Here is a 22,501-nt window from a genome sequence, read left to right on the forward strand (position 1 = left end):
AAGGTACCTTAAGTGCCAAATGAGGGCCAGGACACCAGGAGGACTCCCTAACATTCTTTGACCAGTACCATAATACCTTTTGCATTCACCAGAACAAGTTCAATGCCTTAATCCAAAGAACAGCATCTCCATCAATGCAACACTTACTATACTGAAGCCATCCTAGATTATGTGCACAAGTCATGTATTGGAGTTTGAACAACAATAATTTGCATTTATATGGTGCCTTTACTGTAGTAAAGATGTCCCAAGATGCTTCACAAGAGTGTTATTGAACAAAATCTGATACCCACAATTTCCTGACTCAGAAGGGAAATGGTTACCAATTGTACAAGTTAACCCCAGATAATATATAATAATGGTTATCCCCCTGCAGATCTTGTGACAGTATTATTCCACGGCAATGAGAACACAGTTAGGTCTCTTGCTTTTTATTCAGTGTGGTAGCACTGTTTATATTTTATTCAAACCATTAGTATGCATTACAAAAATGACAGATGACAGAGAGATACTGTGAAGCTATTATTTAATCATAGACTTCAGATGATATCCACAACCTACTCAAGTTTTCCTCTCAACTTTTAATACCATCTGGATCCCTAGAAAAAATACCAACTGTAATAATAATTCACATTTCATATTTATTTCTAAATTTCACATGATACTTGTTATAATACAATCGTGTACTCAGTGATAATTAGTTAGGAAGGCATTGAAGGGAAACCAAAGGGATCCCTACAGACAGGGACAGAAAAAATAGAACAAAGCAGTTGTTGTACTCCTTTCACTCCTACAGCCACCTGGGTGAGATGAAGGGTAAGAAAGAGAACATGCATTTATGTAGTGCCATTTTTGACCTAAAGATGTCTTAAAACACTTTCCAATCAATGAAGTACTTTTGAAGTATAGTTACGGTCATGATGCAGTGAAACGCAACAGCCAATTTGCACATGATAAGATCCCATAGAGAACAATGTGATAATGACCAGATAATCTGTTTTTGTGATGTTGAATGAGGGGTAAATATTGGCCAGGACACCGAGGAGAGCTCTGCTGTTTTTCCTTCAAAATAGTGGCATCAGATCCAAGAGGATAAACAATGTCTTAGTTTAGCACCTCATCTTAAGGTGGTACCTCTGACAGTGCAGCACTGCCTTAGTACTGCGCTGGAGTGTCAGTCTTAGTTACTTGCTCAAATCCCTGGAGTTGGATTTTGAACCCACAGTCTTTTGACTCTGAACCAAGAGTGCTACCACTAATACCTATGTGATTAGGTCAGACAAAGAATTAAACCTGGGGCTTTTATAGAACATCATATTTATAGCATAGAAACAGGCCATTTAGACGTATAGATCTATACCCCACACAAGCTTCCTATCATTCTATTTACGACATCTTACCCTTTTGACATACCCTTCAATTTCTTTCACGCTCATTTAGTTTTCGAGCTTCCCCTTAAATGCATCTATGGCCTGAATTTTTCCCGCGTTGGGCGGGCTCAGCGGGAGCAGTCGGGCGGGACAGTCCGGCAGCTGAATGCCACCTGTGCCAATTAAGGCCCGCCCTGTGTGGATCACGAGCAGTAGCGCTGAGTGCTACCTATGCAGGCCTGGGGAGGAAGGGGGGTCTGGTGTAGCGCGCAGGTCGTGCATGCGTGCGAAAGAGCGCTTCAATCTCCCTGAGGCATGGAGCTGCCTCGGGGAGATTGAGGCGCTTTGTAAAAAAAATTATTAAATACAATAAAAATTCAATGAAACATGCCCCCTCATGTGACTGTGTCACATGAGATGGGACATGTTTTTAATTTCAAAGGAAAGTTTTTGTTTAACTTGTAATAACTTTAGGAAACCTCGTCCCGCTTGTGGGTGACGTTTACTAAAAAATGTAAATGCTGCTTGGCCTTTTTGCCGCCGCCAACCGTAAGGTTAGACGGGCAGCGTAAAATTCAAGTTAATTAGGTCCTTAATGGCCTTAATAGGCCTTTCAATTATCGGTGGACACGCATGCACCCGCCCAAACGAAATATCGCGATGATGCGTGGTGACGTTGACACACGCCCAATGTCATCGCACGCCATTTTATGCTCCGGCGTGTCGGGCGTGCCGAATGTAAAATTCCGGCCTATGCATCTGTGCTATTTACCTCAAGTACTCCATGCGGTAGAGAGTTCCACATTCTCATCAGTCTCTGAGTAGATGTGTTTCTCTTGAATTCCTTGGATTTATTTGGAACTATCTTATTTTTATGGACCTGGTTTTGGATTTACTCACAAACGGAAGCATCTTCTCTACGTCAACCCTATCAACCTCCTTCATTATTTTAAAGACCTCTTTATGCCTCAGCCTTCTCTTTTCCTATTAGAAAGTCCATGGTAGTCAATAGAGAAGCCTGACTATCTGATAAGAAGAATCCAATCCCACCAATTTGTTGTACTGTGGTCTGACTGCACTATGCTGACAATGTCTAAGTTTTATTTCCTCCTGCAGCCCATTTTACAGGTTCTACTCAATTACCTCCTCAATTCTCTCAACATCTCTCAGCCTATGTTGCATCTTGCCCAAAGGCCCAATACACAGAGGGGATGGAAGGAAGTGGATATGGTCTTATATTAACTTTGACAAAAGAAAATAATGTGGAGGAATTTGTGACAAGGGATTAAGAAATATATAGTAGAGTTTGAGAAGCTGGTGGTCCATTATTAGGAATGTTTGTTGGAGATGGCACACCTCTTTCACACATTTCTGGCCTGAAGAGGTAGTCTGGATTGAAAGAGAAGGCCCCTTCCACTGGAGGTATGGGATTCGTCACAATTTAACTCATAAGAAATATTCTATATTTCTAGTATCCATGAGATGTGATGGGTCACTTTAAATTTGGTTACTTAAGGCTTGTTTCCTGGTTGGGAAGATGCACATTAAAGCGTGATTAGCAAAATGTCACATCAAAGGCATTGGCAGGGAAATTGGACCCTGTTTGTCAATTTTGTTGGGATGTGATAAGGGGAAAAATGTAATAATTTTGCAAAGTCATGTTCTACATTCAAAGGGCGCCTAATGTCCGACCATACATCAAGTCCAGCAATACTCAGGCTACCTAAAACAAATATTGGGCACCTCGTTTATGTTAATGGGTGGTTTAACACCTGTTTCAGAACCCTTCTCCTAAATTGGTCAGGGCTGAGTGGAGCATGTGCTGGGCATGCTTTGCTCTGGCTTCCCCTGCATTTTCTGAGGTATAATCAGGGCTTCCAACAAAAAAGCATCGTTTATTTTTTCTAAACTTATCTTCATGTGGATCCAGGAGGTGCACCACTCCAGGCACCTTCTAGCCCCCCAACTCCTGTTTTTCCCCCCACCTCAGCCCCCCACACACCCAGGCCTTCGAAGGCTGTCGCCACTGGCAAGCTTCCACTGGAGGTGTGGCAGACACCTGCAGTTCATTGCAGATACGCTGATGAAGTCTGAGGTACAGTTTCAGGTGACAGCCTGGGACCTCTGCTTTATAGAATGTACTCCTCGTGTATAGAACATTACAGGCCTGACAACAGACCAAAACAAATTTCTAGGTCGTTACTTCTCGGTGAATATATTGTGCTGGTAAAGCATGTAGACAAATCCAAACTCAGGCTACATACTCAAATTAATGTGAAGTACTTGGCAACACATGCAAATGGACTGGGGTGTTGCGCAGGGGAAAATTTAGGAAACTATTGCATGAATTTGTTAAACTTGATTCAACTGTACAAGGTACCTTTTTTGTTTTCCTGTACCCTAGTTTTCAGCTACAAAGGAGATGAGAAGTTTATCACAGACAGAATAATCCAAGTTCACGCGGTATATCAATATAATGTAGCTCTTGTGCAGATGGTCTCATGAGCATTGTGGGCCATTACAAACAGCCAAGTGTAAAAACTACAGTAAAGAAAGGAAAATATTGATGTTTCAGACATTGGCCTTTGTCAGGACTGGAATCAATTCTGACAAAGTGCTATGCTTGTAATGTCACCATTTCCTTTCTTTACAAATACTACTTGACTGGTTCCAGCATTTTCTGTTTTATTTCAGTTTTCCAGCATCTACATTATGCTGTTTTTCTTAACCAAAAATAAAATTTACACTCTAGGGTTAGTATTATGAGGAGGATTTTTAAAAAAATGTTGTACCAAAGGAAGGAGGGCGAGCTAAAAGTTCTGCAAAAGCTGTTTAGGTTGCGGTATAGTCTATTGCGACTGTTTATTTGTTATTTCCATTAAACTTGTTTGGTTGTTCATAATCTAATCCATCTCATCACTTGTTTATTCTTCTGCTCCCTAAAACCTACAAAATACAAAGGAAAACCCAAAGATGTTTTATAAATACTAAAAGAGCAAGAGGATAACTAAGAGAAGTATATGACTGATTCGAGACCAAAGAGGTGACTTGTTTGTGCAGAAGACGTGGGCCTGGTTCTTAATGAACACTTTGCATCCATTTGCACAAAAAACGAGGGATATAGCAGACATTGTAATTAAGGAGGAAGAATGCGAAATATTGTACGAGATAAACAGAATGAGGGAGGACATATTACGGTGCTTAGCATCCATGAAAGTAGATAAATCACCAGGCCTGGGTGAAATATATCCCAGGCTGCTAAGGGAAGCAAGGCAAGAAATAGCAGAGGCTCTATCATTTTCTAATCCTCTGGCTACAGGCAGGGTGCAAGGGGACTGCTAACATCATAATGTTATTCAAAAAGGGAGAAAGGGTGAGCTTGAGTAATTACAGGTCAGTCAGCCTAACCTCGGTGGTGGCCAATTTATTGGAAAAAATTCTGAAAGTATAAGTTTTCACTTAGAAAGGTGCTGATTAATCTAGGACAGTCAGCATGGATTTGTGTCTGACTAACTAGATTGAATTTTTTGAGGAGGCAACAAGGAGGTTTAATGAGCATATGTGATGTAGTCTACATGAATTTTAGCAAGGCTTTTTTCAAGACCAATCAGTAAATTAACAGCTCATGGAGTCTGAGGGAAAATGGCAAGTTGGATCAAAAATTGGCTCAGTGGCAGGAACAAAGGGTTATGGTCAACAGGTGTTTTTGTGACTGGAAAGCTGTTTCTTGCAGGCTTTTGCAGGGCTCAGTACTAAGACCCTTGCTGTTTGTGAAATGTGTCAATTGTTTAGGCTTAAATGTCGGGGGGGCATGATAAAGAAGCTTGCAAATGATATGGCCATGTGGTTGATAGGGATGAAAAAGATGTAGACTGCAGGAAGTTATCAAAGGACTAGGCAGGTGGGCAAAACGTGGCAAATGGGATTCAATCCAGAGAAGTATGAGGTAATGTATTTGGAGAGGACAAACTTAAGGCAAGGGAGTGCACAATAAATAGTAGGATTTTGAGAAGTGTTGAGGAACAAAGAACCTTGGAGTGTATATCCCCACATTCCTGAAGATAGCAGGACAGATGGATTAGGTGGTCAAGGAGACATCCCTCTGTACAAATCCCTCCATGCCTAATCTCTGTAACCTTCTCTAGCACTACAGCCTTCTGAGACCTCTGCATCCTCCAGATCTGGCCTCTTGTGCATCCTGAGTTTCCTTGTCCCACTAGTGGCAGTCTTGTGCTGTCTAGGACAGATGCTTTATAATTCCTTCACTGAACCTCCCTGCCCCTTCACCTTTCTCTCTTTCTTTAGGTGCTCCTTAAAAACTACCTCGTTGTCCAAGCTTTTGTGGCAAACTTTGACTAATAACACTCCTGTGATATAGACACAAGTTGTTGTTGTAGAGTATCTGTGAAATATCTACATAAAGCCTGAAATGTAACAGACGGATAGGTGTTTAATGGGCATGGCTCCTTGCAAGCATCAATTTTGCACACAGATTTTCACAAACTCTCTCAGGACAGATTACTGGACAGAGTATGCTTAATAGAAATTAATGGATAAAGCGAGCAAATATCTTTTCCCTTGTTTTGCCTGCTTTTGCTCAGCCACCATGTGATATGTTGGGCTATCATCCTAGATCATTGCAAGTGCATGTCCTGATGTTAATGTTGCACAAAATTGGGCTCAGCTGTGATGGGCCCTTTGTGGGAACATGCTGTCAGTGTTCACTGTCTAGGGTTACACTCGCACATGAAGAATGTCACCTCAAAGCACCAGAAGAGTTCCAGCAGATGTGGACCTGTGCCTCTGCAGGAGTTAGTGCTTTATAGAAGCGTGGAGAAGATGAAGGGCTTAGATATACAATAGGCTTTCCAGCCTGCAGTATTAGCACAATCAACAACCAAAACCAGATTATTTGGTCACTATCACACAACTGTTTGTGGTGGCTTACTGTGCATGAATTTGCTGCTGCATATCTATAGTACAATGGTGACTGGATGTCAAAAGTGCTTCCTTAGCTGTAAAGTGCTTTGGGATATCCTGAGGCGAAGCAAGGTGTTATGTAAATGTGAGTCTATCTTTTTTATTGTAAAGTGTTCAAACACACCTTCTATTGTTTTGATTAAAACATTTTGTTCTGTCTCCCTCCCCATGTTTACAAATCTCTCCTTGGGCTGACACTCCTAGAAACCATAGAAAAGTTACAGTGCAGGGAGAGGACATTCAGCCCATCGTGTCTGCAACCGGCCAAAAACAGAAAAAAGAAACTAGCTGCTCATTTTAATCTCACTTTCCAGGACCTGGTCCATAGCCTTGCAGGTTACAGCAATTCAGATGCAGATCCAGGTACCTTTTAAATGAGTTGAGCGTTTCAGCCCCAACCACCAATTCAGGTAGTGAATTCCGGACCCCACCACACTCTGGGTGAAAAATATTTTCCTCAGGTCCTCTAATCCTTCCACCAATCACCTTAAATCTCTGCCCCCTGATAATTGACCCCTCAGTTAGGGGAAACAAGTCTTTCCTGTCTACCCTATCTAGGCCCCTCATAATTTTGTACACCTCTATTAGGTCACTCCTTAGCCTCCTCTGTTCTAAGGAAAACAACCATAGCCTGTCCAATCTCTCCTCATAGTTGCCCTGGCAACATTCCTGTAAATCCCCTCTGTACTCTCTCCAGATCAGTTATGTCCTTCCTGTAATGTGGTGGCCAGAACTGTACACAAAATTCCATCTGTGGCCTAGCCAGCATTTATTCAGTTCCATCATTACATCCCTGCTTTTGTAATCAATACCTCACCCAATAAAGAAAGCATTCCATATGTTTTCTTGACCACCTTGTCCACTTGCCCTGCCCCCTTCAAGGACATGTGGACATGCGCTCCAAGGTCTCTCATTTCCTCAACCCCTCTCAATAACATCCCATTTATTGATTATTCCCTTGCTTTTTTGCTCTCCCCAAATGCATTACCTCACACTTTTCCAGATTGAATTCCATTTGCCACTTCTCTGTCCACTCAACCAAACCATTGATATCATTCTAGAGACAACAGCTATCACCTTCACTATCAACCACATGGCCAATTTTTGTGTCATCTGCAAATTTCCCAATCATGCCTCCCACATTTAAGTCTACATCATTAATATATACAACAAACAGCAAGGGCCCCAACACTGAGCCCTGTGGAACACCAGTGGAAGCCGTTTTCCATTCGCAAACCCATCCATCGACTATTACCTTTTGTTTCCTGTCCCTGAGCCAATTTTGGATTCAACCTGCCACTTTCCCCTGTACCTCATAAGATCTCACTTTCCTGACTAGTCTGCCATGTGGGACCTTGCCAAATGCCTTACTGAAATCCATCTAGACAATGGGCAGAATCGCGATTTCACACTGACTGACCAATTATCGGCCAGCCAGCGTGAAAGGGGCGCTGAAATGCTCAGCGCTGCCGTGGTGGGGACGTGATGAGGGCGGGCACTGACATAAGCATGGGTGTGGGGGAGCGCGGAATGATAGCTTCCTTAAGGCAGAGAGCTGCCTCCGGGAGCTGAAGAATTTAAGAGCAATGATGATAGAGTTTAAAATGCAGAAAAAAATATCCACGCATCAGAATCAGTCACCTGAACATATAAATGTTGAAAATTATGTCCTTACAGTTTTATTTTATTTTTTATTTAATAACGGAAACCTCATCTCGCCCGTAATGAGATTTCCTGAAAAACGCACAAGCCACCTGGCCTATCTGCATTCCCGCTAACCATAACATTGGATGGGCAACGAGAAATCTCTGTTAATTGCGCCGTTAATGGGCTTAATTGCCCTCTTAATTGTTGGCAGGCGTGCCTACGGGTTTAGCATGTGCCCACCGACTGAAATATCGTGCGAGTGCGCGATGACGTCGGGATGCTCGCCTGACGTCATCATGCGCTATTTCACGCTCGAGTGGGTCGGGCACACGCCTGCATGCTCAGCAAAAAATTCTGCCCGACATCCACTGCACTACCCTCATCAATCCTCCTTATTACTTGCTCAAAAAAATTCTATTAAGTTAGAATCTTCCCCTAACAAAACCATGCTGGCTATCCCTGATCAACCTGTGTCTTTCTAAATGACAGTTTATCCTGTCTCTCACATTTGTTTCCAATAATTTGCCCACCACTGAAGTCAGACTGACCAGCCTATAATTTTCTGGCCTATCCCTCGCACCATTTTTAAATAATGGTACAACGTTTGCAGACCTCCAATCCTCTGGGACCTCGCCTGCATCTATTGAGTATTGGAAAATGATCCTCATTTTAGCATTTGCTATTTCCTCCTTGGCCTCCTGCAACAGCCTGGGATACAATCCATCTAGTCCTGGTGATTTATCCACCTTCAAGGATGCCAGTCTGTCTAGTACTCCCTCTCTCACTATGTTTATTGTGTCTAATATTTCACACTCCTCCTCTTTAACTAGAATGTCTGCATCATCCCTCTCCTTAGTGATGGCAGGAACAAAGTACCCTGCCCACATCTACATCAATCCACACGTTACCATGTACATCTCTGATAGGCCTTATCTTTTCATTAGTTATTCTCTTGCTCTTAAAGTGCTGGTAAAATATTTTAGGATTTTCTTTGATTTTACCTGCCAATATTTTATTGTATCCTCTCTTTACTTTGCTAATTTCCATTTTTACTTCACCCCTGCACTTTCTATACTCCTCTAGGCTTTCTACAGTATTAGGTCTTTTGTGACTGTCATAAGCTTTCTCTTTCTGCCTTAACTTGACTTGTATGCTTCTGGATAACCAGAGGGCTCTAGATTTGGCAGTACCACCCTTTTTGTTTGTGGGGACATGTCTACACTGTGCCCATAGAATCTCACCTTTGAATGCCTCCCACTGATTTGACACAGCTTTTCCTTCTAATAGCTGTATCCAGTCCACTCTCGCCAGCTCACCCCTCAGCTTTGTAAAGTGTGTCTTCCCCCAGTTTAGAACTTTTACTCCAGTTCTATCTTTGTCCTTTTCCATAATGATGCTAAATCTAACTATATTTTTGTCACTATCTCCAAAATGGTCCCCCACTGCTACTTCATCCACTTGCCCAGCTTTATTTCCTAAGACTAAATTGAGAATTGATTGCACCCCCTCTCATTGGGCTTGTTACGTGCTGGTTAAAAAATTTCTCTTGACTGCAGTTCAAGAATTTTGCACCTTCAGTGCCTTTCACATTCATCGTATCCCAATTGATATTAGGGTTGTTGAAGTGCCCAGTGATTACTGCCCTATTGTTTTTGCACTCAGAAATCTGTCTACGTATTTGCTCTTCTAACTCCCTTCCACTATTTGGGGGTTTATACTACACTCCTAGCAGTGTGGCTGCCCCTTTTTTTATTTCTGAGCTCATATGACCTCATTTGATGCTTCATTTGGTATCTCATCCCTTCTCACAGCTGTAATTATTTCTTTAACCAGTAATGCTATACCCCCACCATTTTTATCCCCCTCCCTATTCTGCCTGAAAACTCTATATCCAGGCATGTTCAGCTGTAATTTTTGCCCCTCCTTAAGTCAAGTTTCCATTATAGCAATGATATTGTGCTTCCATGTGTCTATCTGTGCCCTCAGCTCATCAGCTTTATTTACTATGCATCTTGCATTTACATACCTTTTAACACTGCCAAATTCCTGTGCTGTACACTTTTTAACCTGTGCTGCCTCTTTCAGAGTCACTCACTAAATCTCCATCTCCTGTTCCCTGCTCTGAATTTGTTCTCAGGTTCCCGTCGCCCTTGCCAATCTAGTTTAAACTCCCCGCAGCAGAACTAGCAAATCTCCCTGTGAGGATATTCATTCTAGTCCTGTTCGGTCGTAGACTGTCTGGCTTGGACAGGTCCCCCCTCCCCCAGGACCAGTCCCAATGCCTCAGAAATCTGACGCCCTCCCTCCTACACCAGCTTTCCAGACACGTGTTCAATCACTCAATTTTCATATTTCTATACTTGCTTGAATGTGGGAGTAATCCTGAGATTACTGCTTTAGAAGTCCTGCTTTTCAATCTCCTCCCTAGCTCCCTAAAGTCTGATTTCAGGATCTCATCCCCTTTCCTACCTAAGTCATTGCCACCAAGGTGGACGATGACCTCTGGCTGATCACCCTCCCCCAGAAGAATGTCCTGCAGCCGCTCCGTGACATCCTTGACCCTGGCACCAGGGAGGCAGCATACCATCCTGGAGTCACGTCTATGGCCACAGAAACATCTGTCTGTTCCCCTAACTAATGAATCCCCTATTAATTCTGCTCTTTCCCTCTTCTTTCTCCTCTCTTGTACAGCAGATCTGCCTGCGGTGTCACAAACTTGGCTCTGACCGCACTCCTTCGAGGAACCAACGCCCTTACCGGTATCCAAAATGGAAAACCAATTGGTGAGCGGGACCCCAGGGGATTCCTACATTACCTGCCTAATTTCCTTGGACTGTCTGGCGGTCACCCATTTCCTTTTTGCTTCTGTTTTTCTAATTCTCGGCTACTTGATGACACTCCCTAACAGTAGTTTCTCACCAACCAATTAACTTATGTTTCTCCTGTGATGCTAGGTGGTTAGGTGCTGCTGACTGCCTGGCTTAGGCTACTCCTCTCGCACTCTCCTCTAGGTGCTGCTGATTGCCTGCCCCAGGGTCCTCTTCGCACTCTCTCCTTACCCCTATTATATGTTAGAACACCTTTGAGAGGTACCTTAATGAAACCTTAATCTGCAGCTTCTAAGAGTTGCTGGATTTTTAAGCAAACAACTGGATTTATAACAGTTTTCAGGACTGAGATTCTGTGGTGCAGAAGAGCAAGACATTATTTATGTGTAATGAGTAGTCTTGTCAGATCTCATTTATTGAGTTGAATACTCACACATTTAAAGCTTCACCCATGCGTTCATGCAATAATGCCAGAATGTCACACTAAATGGTGGCTTGTTTCCTTTCTAAAGTTGCAGAACATAGTGACAGAAATGACTGCACTCTTCTAGCCTCCTCCTGACAAAGTGAGACAGCTTCCATTTGTCGTTTGTCTGTCAGCAAACATCCACTGTTCCCACGACAGCAAGCAAGTGCTTCATGACAAGCCCGGTGGCTGCAAGCATTCTCCTCATCAGTGTCCCTGCAGCAAGTGCTTGTACATGTCCTGTGAGCAGCAAGTGCACACTTTATCATTGCTTCCACGGCAGCAAGCAAGCACCTCATGATAGTTCTTTGCAGCAAAGATCCTCCTTACCACTACCAAGATCAGCAAACGTTATTGGCCCCACAGCAAGCACACTCCTTTAACTGTCCTGAGAACAGCGGGCATGCTGTTCATCATTATTCCCACAATTGCCTTGATCTTCATCAGTATGCCCGCAGCAAATGTGTTCTTCGCCAGTGTCTTTATACGCAAATGAGCTCCTCTTCACTTTTCCCACTGCAGCAAGTGAACTCTTCTGTTATTCTGAGGCTAGCAAGTGTGTTCCTTTCCACTAAATGCACTCCTCACTATTATCCTGACTCTCATAAGTACCCGTTACCACTGTGCACAGAGGCGTGAGCTTGCTTCACACCACTGTTCCAAAATTAGCAAGCGTATTCCTCACCATTATCCTGACAAAAGCAAACAAGCTCCCAACCACTGTTCCCACAGCACCAAATGCATTCTCTGTCACTGTTTCCTCAGTGTCACGCACTATCGTCACTCAGGTCTGCCATTATGAATTCAGAAATTTCAATAACAACTCTTCTTCAAACAACAACAACCAAAAAAAATAGAATAAATTGCAACATGAAATTTTGACACTTTCATCAGCATCCTTACCTGAGTGTGTGAAGGACGAAGCCCTTTCCTTATGTATAAACCAAAAAGTGCATCCTTTCCCAGAGAAACATTAAACTTGACGAACTGTGGCCGCTCGATATATAACTGGGATCTCCAAAAGACTCCTGGAGGTACTTCCTGTGACACCCTTCGGCCAATATCCACGTCTCCCAAATCAATGCTGCTGTTTTTAACAGCGACTGTCCCTATGGAAATAAGGAGTGGAAAACGGGAGTAACATCCAGCACATATATTTGACAGGTTAGCAGCAGAAGAACAAGGAACTGCAGATATAAGAGGATCACCACTGCATTCACACAGATCTGTTTTCTCTATTGTCCTGGCCTTACCTTTTACCGGCAAAGTATGAGACGGATAACAGCCTAAATGCGGAAATTGATAGTAGTGAAGTGATTGCTACCTTCAACATCTGGGGCTGAGGGGCGAGAATAGGTTGTAACTTGTGCAGAGTACACATTCTCCCTTCACATTTTGAAGATAATTTGAAAATGGGGAGCTCTGACAGAATTAGTCAACACAAGAAGGTAATACACATTTATGGGGTTGGGGTTGCGGGTATGAACCTAACCCACCTGGTGAGAAACTGAGGAGGTTGATCTGGTTGGCCTTCTGCTTTACACTCCACCTGATTTTATTTTCTGCTGGGCAGGGTATAAAATAGGCGGCTGATCTGATGCCGTCAGGTGAGTTAGGTAAAAATTACCTAATACGTGAGGTATTAGGAGAGGCCATTGAAGGAAATATTAGAATTAGGCTCAAGGAGTAACTGAATATGTTCCTGAAGAAAACAGGCAGGGAGAAGAAAGGAAAGTGGGGTTGAGATCAATTTCCTGTTATTTCCGATTGAAGGGGATTATCACTTGAAGACTAGATATGGTTGTCATTAGGATACTAGCTTTCTACCCCTGGAAATGTGTGTTCCAATTTAGCTTGAACTGGATCAGGTGAAAATCTCCCTTCTCTGTGGGCTAGAAGGGGCCTAAATGAAATAAACTTGGTGAAATCTGGATGAATTGAAAAGGCAAATGTGCAACTGAATCATAAACTTCTCTTAGTTACTGCATGGAGAGTTGACGTAGGAATGGAAATACCATGCAAGCGCGGCTGAGTTGGTCTTCAGGGACATTGTTGAAACAGACTGCAGAAGGAACTTTATCCAGCGATTTACCTGTGCTTGAGCTACAATACAAGCAATTGCTGCAAATGACTGGTGCTGAGTGGCCAAATATTCCACTCCTAAAAATGACATTCCCCCATTTTCAAAATATTTGGATTGTGCAAAAAATCAGCAGGCAAAAAAAAAAAATCATACTCTAAAAGCTAACGAAGCAACAGTAAAGAGTGTCTGTCACATCAGAACATATTTGCAGACATTTTTGGAAGAGGCTGTTCCCAGGTTTTCCAGGAAATCAACTTGCCCAGAACAGTCCCCATTGTGGCAAGAGCACATCAAAACCGACAAGACAGAATACTGCAATAGAGAATGGAGTTGACAGCAGTTTGTAGATCAGGACCTTCCCTACTGCAATGTGTTTTTTTAATTCATTCATGGGATGTGGGTATAATTGCCCTTGTTCAGAGGGCATTTAAGAGTCAACCATTGCTGTGGGTCTGGAGTCACATGTAGGCTAGACCAGGTAAGGACGGCAGATTTCCTTTTAAAGGACATTAGTGAACCAGATGGGTTTTTTTACAATCGGCAATGGTTTCATTAGACTTTTAATTCCAGAGTTTTTATTGAATTCAAATTCCACCATCTGCTGGGTCCCCAGGGTTTGAATCCCACCATTACCCTGGGTATCTGGATTACTAGCCCAGCAACAATCCCACTACACCATCGACTCCCTTATTTTGGGTGAGGGTCAGCTATTCAGGCCAGTAACAATACAACTCAGTAACTGTGACTCACTGATAACTCATTTTGTCAGTACTGAAGTGTTGTTTTTTTGTTAATCACAGTATGTTTGTTTAATTGCTTGTTCCACCTCACAATCTCCACAATGGCACACTAAATGATGAGCTAACATGACCAATGATAACGTGCCTCGGTATTTTCACACAAAACATAAAGCATCAATTTTAAAAATTGGTAATCACTTTCTGGCACCTATTCCTTATGCAAGATACATTCCACTGTGCTGTGCTTTTCCTGCTTGTTTTCTTATTCATTCTGGAACCCTTAGTGCTCTAGAGATTTTAAAAAATGTATTATTGTATCTTTTATTTCATTCCTTAATTTGCCTGATCTTTGAACTGTAACCTTGTTGCTTGCAGTGAAATAATGCAGGGGCTCTTGATGAATAATTTCACTGTGATCGGCAGGAGAGACGAGGAGCTGCTTCATTTCCACACCACTTTCCACAGCACATTTACAAACAGAATGACTTGTACAGCTGTGCGCTTCTCCGCCAGCCACACTTCCCTCGGGCTAGTCAGACAGTGCGACTGATTCCTCGCAAATTAGTGCAGCTCGATCGACTGCTTTAACCAGACATCAATCTCGATCCAAGCTTCGGGACTCCAGGGTAACTCCAGGAATGCTGTGATCCTTTGGCCAATTTGCACTACAGTTCTGTTAAATGTAAGAACAGGTTTTCCACAACTCTTTCTAAAATACCTTTACAAACAGTTGATTTGAAGCTTGTTCTAGTATAAAAAGCAGAGATATTTAGAAATTACCTGCAGGGGAATCGGGGAACAGAACTGGGGGGAGAGAAGGGGGTTGAACTAGGGGGAGAGAGGGTCAACAGAATTGTTGAATAGTCAGGTAGTTTACTGCATGGAGGAGTAGAGAGGAACAGACTACAGGGGTGAGAAGTGAGAGTTTGGAGAGACGGAAGAATTACAAAAACGAAGGCTCTTTCTTAGAAGGCATTTCATACTGAGTGAAACAGAAATGCAATTTTACAACCAGAACTGAGCAACTTTTAAAAACCATTTGCTGCAAAGGCAATATTGGCAATGAAGCCCATTATATGCTCTGATTCTCCTGTGGCACATTCACTCCACAATTTGTTTCAAAAACAATTAGAATATGCTGCACCAAGCACAGTGGCGGATTGGGAATGCCAGTGATCAAAGTAAAAAACTCACTCCGATTTGATACCACTTACACCCAGAAATGTTTAAAGTAGACGTTTGAATATTGAACGGGCAAAAATAAGCATAGATTTAAATTATAGAAAGCGGATTCACCTTAAGGACAGTATTTATATCTATCTGGTTGTTTCATTAGATGGAACATCCCTTCCCATTGAGGTTGTACAAACAATATAGAAACCACAGGCTTTTAACTTCTGACCTGCTACTTGAATTGTAAATAGATGTAAATGGACACACTGTGATCACAATGACCACATTCACACACATTGGATTAAGAAACCCATTACATGTAAAATAAGTCATATTTGAATGGTAGTTTAAGGCAAGAAACTGACAAACTACTCCTACCAGATACATATAGGCCAGAATATAACACTTGTCTGGTGGGTGCATGCCTGACCCGACCGAGTGTAAAATGATGCGCGATAGTTCGGTCGGCGGGCGCAGGCGGGAGACAGCAGAGCGCCCGCCGACAATTAAAAGGCCTATTAAGGCCATTAAAGTTATAATTGAAAGAAATTTTTCGCTGCCCATCCAACTTTACAGTTGGCGGGCAGGTGAAAAGGCCAAGCGACCTTTGGAGTTTTCAGGAAACCTCATCCACAGGCAGGGTGAAGTTTCCAGCAGCAAATAAAAACAAAATAAAAATTTTAACATTTCATTAATAACATGACCCTGGTCAAGTGACAGAGCCACATGAGGGGACATGATTTATAACATTCTTTAAATCTTTATTTTAAATGTTCAAAACTCTTCATCTCCTTGAGGCAGCTCTATGCCTCAGGGAGCTTTTCCAGTGCCCACCAACATGCATGCTCGCCCTCCTCCCCCCCCCCACGACCACAGGCAGCGCTGAAAGTGGCCGCGCATATTTCACACTGGGTGGGCCTTAATTGGCCCACCAGCATGAAATCGTGGTCTGGCCCTGATAGCAGGTGGTGGTTGGCTTCCTGACCACCCCCGTCAAGGGCAAAATTCTGCCCAAAAAAATTTCTGTATTTTTCATTTTGCACTGGTGACCCTAGACATGATAGCATGGCACCACAGAATAATAAAAAATACAGCACTGAATGAGGACAGTGCAATTATTTCTTAAGTTTAAAAGTGAATTATAATTCCTGTAATTACATGAAACATACTGAGCCTTCCAGTCTTATTCTATAATGGTCTAAGTGGCTGTACCAATCACAGCCGCATTCACAGTTGACTCGATCTCACCAATGATGTTAATGGAGAGTGGAAGTTTTCAAAGTTTCAAGAAATTACAGGGGAAATAATGGGGGGTGATTTAAAAATGTCAGGAAATTGTGGTGTGGTGTATGTAATGGCTGAAGTTACTGGTGCCATAATTTCCTGGAAATTTTTGCACTGTCACTTGGACCCTGTGATCTAGCTGCACCAATACAATGTTCTAACTCTCCAGCAAGTTCTTAGTCAATGACACTGGCAGCAATTAAATAAAAACTCATCTTTGACAAACTTGTTGGAGTTTTTTGAGGATATTACTTGTAACATTGATAAAGGAGAACCAGGGATGTGGTGTATTTGGATTTTCAGAAGGCTTTTGACAGGGTCCCAAGCAGGAGTAAATAAAATTAGGGTGCATGGGATTGGGGGAAATGTACTAGTGGGGATTGAGAATTGGTTAACAGACAGAAAGTAGAGAGTAGAAATAAACAGATCATTCTCAGGGTGGCAGGCTGTTACTAATGGGGTACCGCAAGGATCAGTGCTGGGGCCACAGCTGTTCACAATCCATATAAATGATTTAGATGTGGAGACCAACTATAATATTTCCGGTGACACCAAACTGGGTGGGAACGTAACTTGTGAGGAGGATGCAAGGAGGCTTCAAGAGCTTGGACAGGCTCAGTGAATAGGCTAGAACATGGCAGTTGGAATGTAATGTGAATAAAAGTAAAGTTACTCACTTTGGGAGAAAAAATCAGAAAGGCAGAATATTTCATAAATGGTGAGAGGTTGAGAAGTGCGGGTGTCCAAAAGGACCTGGGTGTCCTTGTTCATGAGTCACTAAAAGCTAGCATGCAGGTGCAGCAAGCAATTAGGCAGGCAAATGGCATGTTGGCCTTCATCACATGGGGATTTCAGTACAGGAGTGACAATAGAGCCTTGATGAGACCTCACCTGGAGTATTGTCCACAGTTTTGGTCCCCTCATTATAAGGAGGGATATACTTGCCATAGAGGGAGTGCAATGGAGGTTTGCCAGTCTGGGATGGCAGGATTGTCTTATGAGGAGAGATTGAGGAGACTGCGTCTGTATTCCTGAAGAATGAGGGGTGACCTCATTGAAACTTACAAAATTCTTACAGGGTGTGGCAGGGTGGATGTGGATAAGATGTTTCCCCTGGTTGGTGTCTAAAACTAGAGGGCATAGTTTCAGGATAAGGGGTAGGTGATTTAAGACTGAGATGAGGAGGGATTTCTTCACTCAGAGGGTGGTGAATCTTTGGAATTCTCTACCCCAGAGGGCTGTGGAAGCTCAATCATTGAATATATTCAAAACAGAAATCGATAGGTTTCTGGAGACCAATGACTTCAAGGGATATGGAGATAATGTGAGAAAGTGGTGTTTATGTAGATGATCAGCCATGATTTAATTGAATGGCGGAGAAAGCTCAGCAGGCTGAATGGTCTACACCTGTTCCTATGTTCCAATGACATTATTTTGCAAACAGCAAGACACTAGGACCCAACTCTAATCTCAGGACCAGGAACATGTTTATTACTCAAATGCCAAGTAACAGACTATATGGGTCCCTGATGTTACCACGCCTTGGACATTATTCTTACAGATAACACTGCTGTGTAATGGATAAGTTTATCGTGTGCTGCAATAACTCAGAAGCCTCTCTTCCACAACCTGGCCCAATGGGGCTGAGCAACCTTCACAAGAACAAGTTGTGGAGCTTGGCTGAAACACAAGGCCAGATTTTGGCTGCCGAGGTGGGTTGCTCAAATCAGGAAATTTTCTGACTTGCTGGTCCCACCTGAGTAAAAAGTTCCCCAAATCATGCGATTTGCATTCTGGGGGCAGGTCTGGGATGGAGTTATGTCCACCGACCCTGGATGCTGTGTGTAAGTGGTCACAGGGCAAGCAAGTGCTGAGGCAGGCTCATTCGAAGACTTGCCTCGGTTCTGTGGGACATTGTTCCAGTTGTTTTTGAAGTTATTAGGTCCTCTAGCCCTCAACCCCCTCAACTCCACCCACCCACCCACCCCCATGGCACCTCATACCTTCCATCCCTCCATGCCACCTCCCATGCCAACTCATACACCCACCTACCCATGTCCCCTCTTAACTTCCATGCCACCTCTATGCCAACTCATGTCAACTCCATGCCCCCATCTCTCCCAATGACCCCTTCATACCCGCATGCCACTTTCATATCCATTCATTCAGTATCCATCATGGGCAGACGTCAGGAGCCATGAGGAGATGAAAAAACTCCTAACAATCTAATACAGTTCTCACTCCTTTACATTTGATAGCGAATAAAAAAAACCACATTTGTAAAACCCATTCAAAGCTTTTAAATCCCCTTAAGTGGTTAATCTCTTATAAAAACAAACAAACTTCTATTCAGACCCCACATCATAGACACATAATCCTTTAATGGCCTCTTTAAACTGTCAATCAAACTGTGAACTCAGAGCCCCTGAGATCGCTGCGACTTTTGAAACTCAGCTAAGCATTCAATATGTCATAATAATAGCCCTTAGGTAAATGTTAACAAAGAGCTCAATTGGAAGTGAAAAACCAGATGCTACTTTTTTTCAAGCCTATGCCTGTTAATCAAGTCCATCAGTGGGTTTTAAAAAATTCTCACTGACAGCTGCAGCCTGTTTTTATTAAAGTTTAATGAGCGGGACATTTAAAAAAAACTTCAGATCATGAGAGTTATACAGACGTTATCTACCCTCAAGAGTGTTTACGTCTACTCCATCAATTGGTGACTCCCATATTGTGGGTTAAAGCCCTTGCAATGACAGGCAAAATGGGGTCTGCTTGAATTCAGCATTGAGTTCAAATGGCCCTGCTGAGTTCAGCTTTCCCTCCTGTGTGGATCATATCCTGCCTGCTTTTTCCAACCGGCAAAATGTTAGATCTGTTTGAAATAGGAGCAGGACTTCTGCATCCAGTCCATGCCTACCATTTTTAAAGGTCCACGGAGTCTTCCTAACTCTCTGTGTAAATCTGGCTCATACACTCCCCATCCCCACTGTGGCACTACTGAACATTGGTAAGTCAGTCTGATTTGAATGCTTAAGAAAGCTACATCAAATTATCCAGTGGGACAGGATGAAAGCCCTTGGGCCTTGTGTTGTTCAACAGTGTGGGGACTGGACATACTCACAGATTGCCCTGTTTCCAATCTGACCACCTCCCAGGTGAAGATTTTGTCATCGCTAAGTATGTATTTCTCTGTTGGTTTCAAATTTCCATGTTGCTATGCAACTTCATAAAATCAGTCAATTGGAAGTAACTCTCCTGGGTTCTAATCGTGAAATCATTTCATCTCAAGGCTTCCTCAAACCAACCGAACTACAAAGAGTCATCTGAGTCGCTATGTGGTACTTAAGGAAGTCAAGGGACTTTATACCTAAACCACAGAGAATGTCCTTCAAACCATGTTTTCAATTCCTTTAAAATGAGTTGTCAACAAGGTTTTCTTATTATCATATAGAGTATAATGGATATCTGGGAGTGATTTACAGGCAGTAATTTAATCGAGGGACTCAGGTGGTCTGTACACTGAATAATGAACACCCGGGAATGAATCCAAGGCAGCATCTCACTGAAGGGTTCATGTTACATTATAAACTGCTTGAGTAAAGTTTGAGTGGATCATTGCAGGGATCTGAGCCACAAACTGAGATTGCAGTATTTAAATAAGTTCAGGTAGCATGTTTTTTAATACACTGTATTCCGGCCACAACGTACTGTTCCGGGAGTAACAAATTGAAAGTAATTACACAAACTTATTGAGAAGCAATCAACAGCTCATTATGAAGTGATAATAAGATCAATATGTATTAGAGAATGAATAATGAATATGTGGATATGAGTCCAAAACAGGGATCCAAATGAGGACTCCGTACATGACAGCCTAAAATCATTCTTTTCATCACCAGTATTTTCCCTCTCCTTCTGAAGTTGATGTTTAAGACACCTGATGCCTTCCAATGACTCACCCAAGTGGCCTTTACATATTTATCAATGTTAGTACCAAGAGTGAGAGTCAGTATTTTAACTTTCTTCACTCGACAGAACCCAGCATTAGGGGGCAGTTAAGATGGAGTGAAAGACATATCCGCTGGCCTCTTGCCACGATCCTGGTGGCTGCAATTCTGAATTGCAGGCCTTGAGGACACGCTCACAAAGCCAGTGGGAGCCCTTGTTTAAATATGCAGACTGGGCACGGATGATATCATTTCATTTAAACCCAATACTTTAAAAAAAAATCTTACCTTATGGACTAGGAGAACATCAGGCCTGTCCTACACAAAAGCCTGAGCACCATCCTAAGGTGAACCATGGTGCCAGGGATTCCCCAATTCGATTGGGGAATCCCAGAGGAGCTCTTTCGACATCTGAAATCCCACTGCTGTCTATTGACCACAAAGTTCTTACTCCAAGGTTTGGACAGGAAACTGCCTCTGATTATGTAGCAGGGACCCGGGAGGTAAAGGCTTCTCAGTCCCTGGCTGCAACGTTCCTGCTCAACTTTAAAATCACCCAGGCATCGGCAAACTACATTATCTCAGGGATCAACCTGGCACCCACATGGTGTTTAAGCTCAGCTACTCACTGAGAATCTTGCTGAATTATCAGGAGAATGTTCCAAAATCACTCCTGATGCGAATGCTGCTGGCACTGATTTGTTCATACCGGAAAGCACACTTACCTACATTTGCTAATTTCTCAAAATGATTGGCCGGTAACTTCAGAGCTCCCCAGTGTTGGATTTAGGGGGGTACCCCAAAGATACCCTCTGGCAAGTTCCCAGGCAAGGGTTTGCATGACAATTGCCCAGAAGTGCTAACATCCTCTGGACAATTGCGTTGCACTGGGGACCATCTGAAAATACGATTTAAATTTCAAGCTTCGGATGGTTCCACTCGGGTTATACCAATAGTTACCCAGAAAAGGTTAAAAGAATTGAAACCTCTTCTTCCGGGTAACTATTGTAAAGACCCAGAGCGAACCCATGGGACTCGCCCCATTCCCCAACCCCGACCTCAGACTCCCCACCCCCCCTTCCAACTTCTGGAACCCCCATCTCCCCCAACCTCTGGACCCCCCCAGACCCCCCTGACCTTCTGACCCCCCGACCTCTGGACCCCCCACCACCCCGGTCAACGCAATTTTCAAGACCAGATAAGTGTGCAATTATTTCTTATAATTTCTATGGGCCAGCACTTTCCGACGCCAGTCAGAAGTTATGGCCCAATGTGTCACTATTGTCTACGTATTATTAACTTATTAGTCCTACTTGTACATGCAAAATGATTTTCTTACTCAATAAAAAAATGGACTTTGTATTTATGCACCACCTTTTATGTCTTCAGGACATCCCAAAGCTCTTTCCAGCTAATGAATTACCTTTGAAGTTTACATGGGACTATAAAAATGTGACTAGGTCATTCAGCTGCTCGAGCATGTTCCAGAATTTTATCGGATTAATGCCCATACATGCCAAATCGCCAATTAAATATTAGGAAAACTGAAGCCATTGTTTTTGGTCCCCGGTCCAAACTCTGTTCCCTGGCTACCGGCTCTGTCCCTCTTCCTAGCAACAGTCTGAGATGAAGTCAGTTTGTTCACAACCTTGGTATCACATTTGATCCCAAGATAAGCTTCCAATTTCATTTTTGTGCCATCAGTAGGATCATCTATTTCCACCTCCGTAACATTGGTTGACTTCGCCCTTGTCTCAGCTCATCTGCAGCCAAAACTCTCATTCATGTCTTCGTTACCACTAGTTTCCACTATTCCAAGGCACTTCTGGCTGGTCTCCCACATTCTATTCTCTGTAAACTTGAGGTCATCCAAAACGCTGCTGCCTGTGTTTTAAGTTGCAGCAAATTCCATTCCTCTATTGTCTCAAGTGCTCGCTGACCTACGTTGGCTCCCATTCAAGCAATGTCTCACTTTAAAAT

At 42.9% G+C, this 22,501-nt stretch overlaps 1 protein-coding gene across 5 annotated transcripts in view; it reads right to left on the reverse strand.

The window, feature by feature from the left end:
* The window catches only part of LOC144685974 (teneurin-2-like), a 555,228-nt gene that overhangs the window by 172,919 nt on the left and 359,808 nt on the right, over window positions 1-22,501 (reverse strand). For all 5 annotated transcript variants that reach the window (XM_078551059.1, XM_078551058.1, XM_078551057.1 and 2 more), the window contains one exon: window positions 12,195-12,400. In XM_078551059.1, the coding sequence (XP_078407185.1) occupies window positions 12,195-12,400 (206 nt within the window). The remainder of the gene's footprint in view (window positions 1-12,194; window positions 12,401-22,501) is intronic.

Source organism: Cetorhinus maximus, chromosome 10 (genome assembly GCF_964194155.1).
Source record: "Cetorhinus maximus chromosome 10, sCetMax3.hap1.1, whole genome shotgun sequence".
NCBI lineage: Eukaryota > Metazoa > Chordata > Chondrichthyes > Lamniformes > Cetorhinidae > Cetorhinus > Cetorhinus maximus.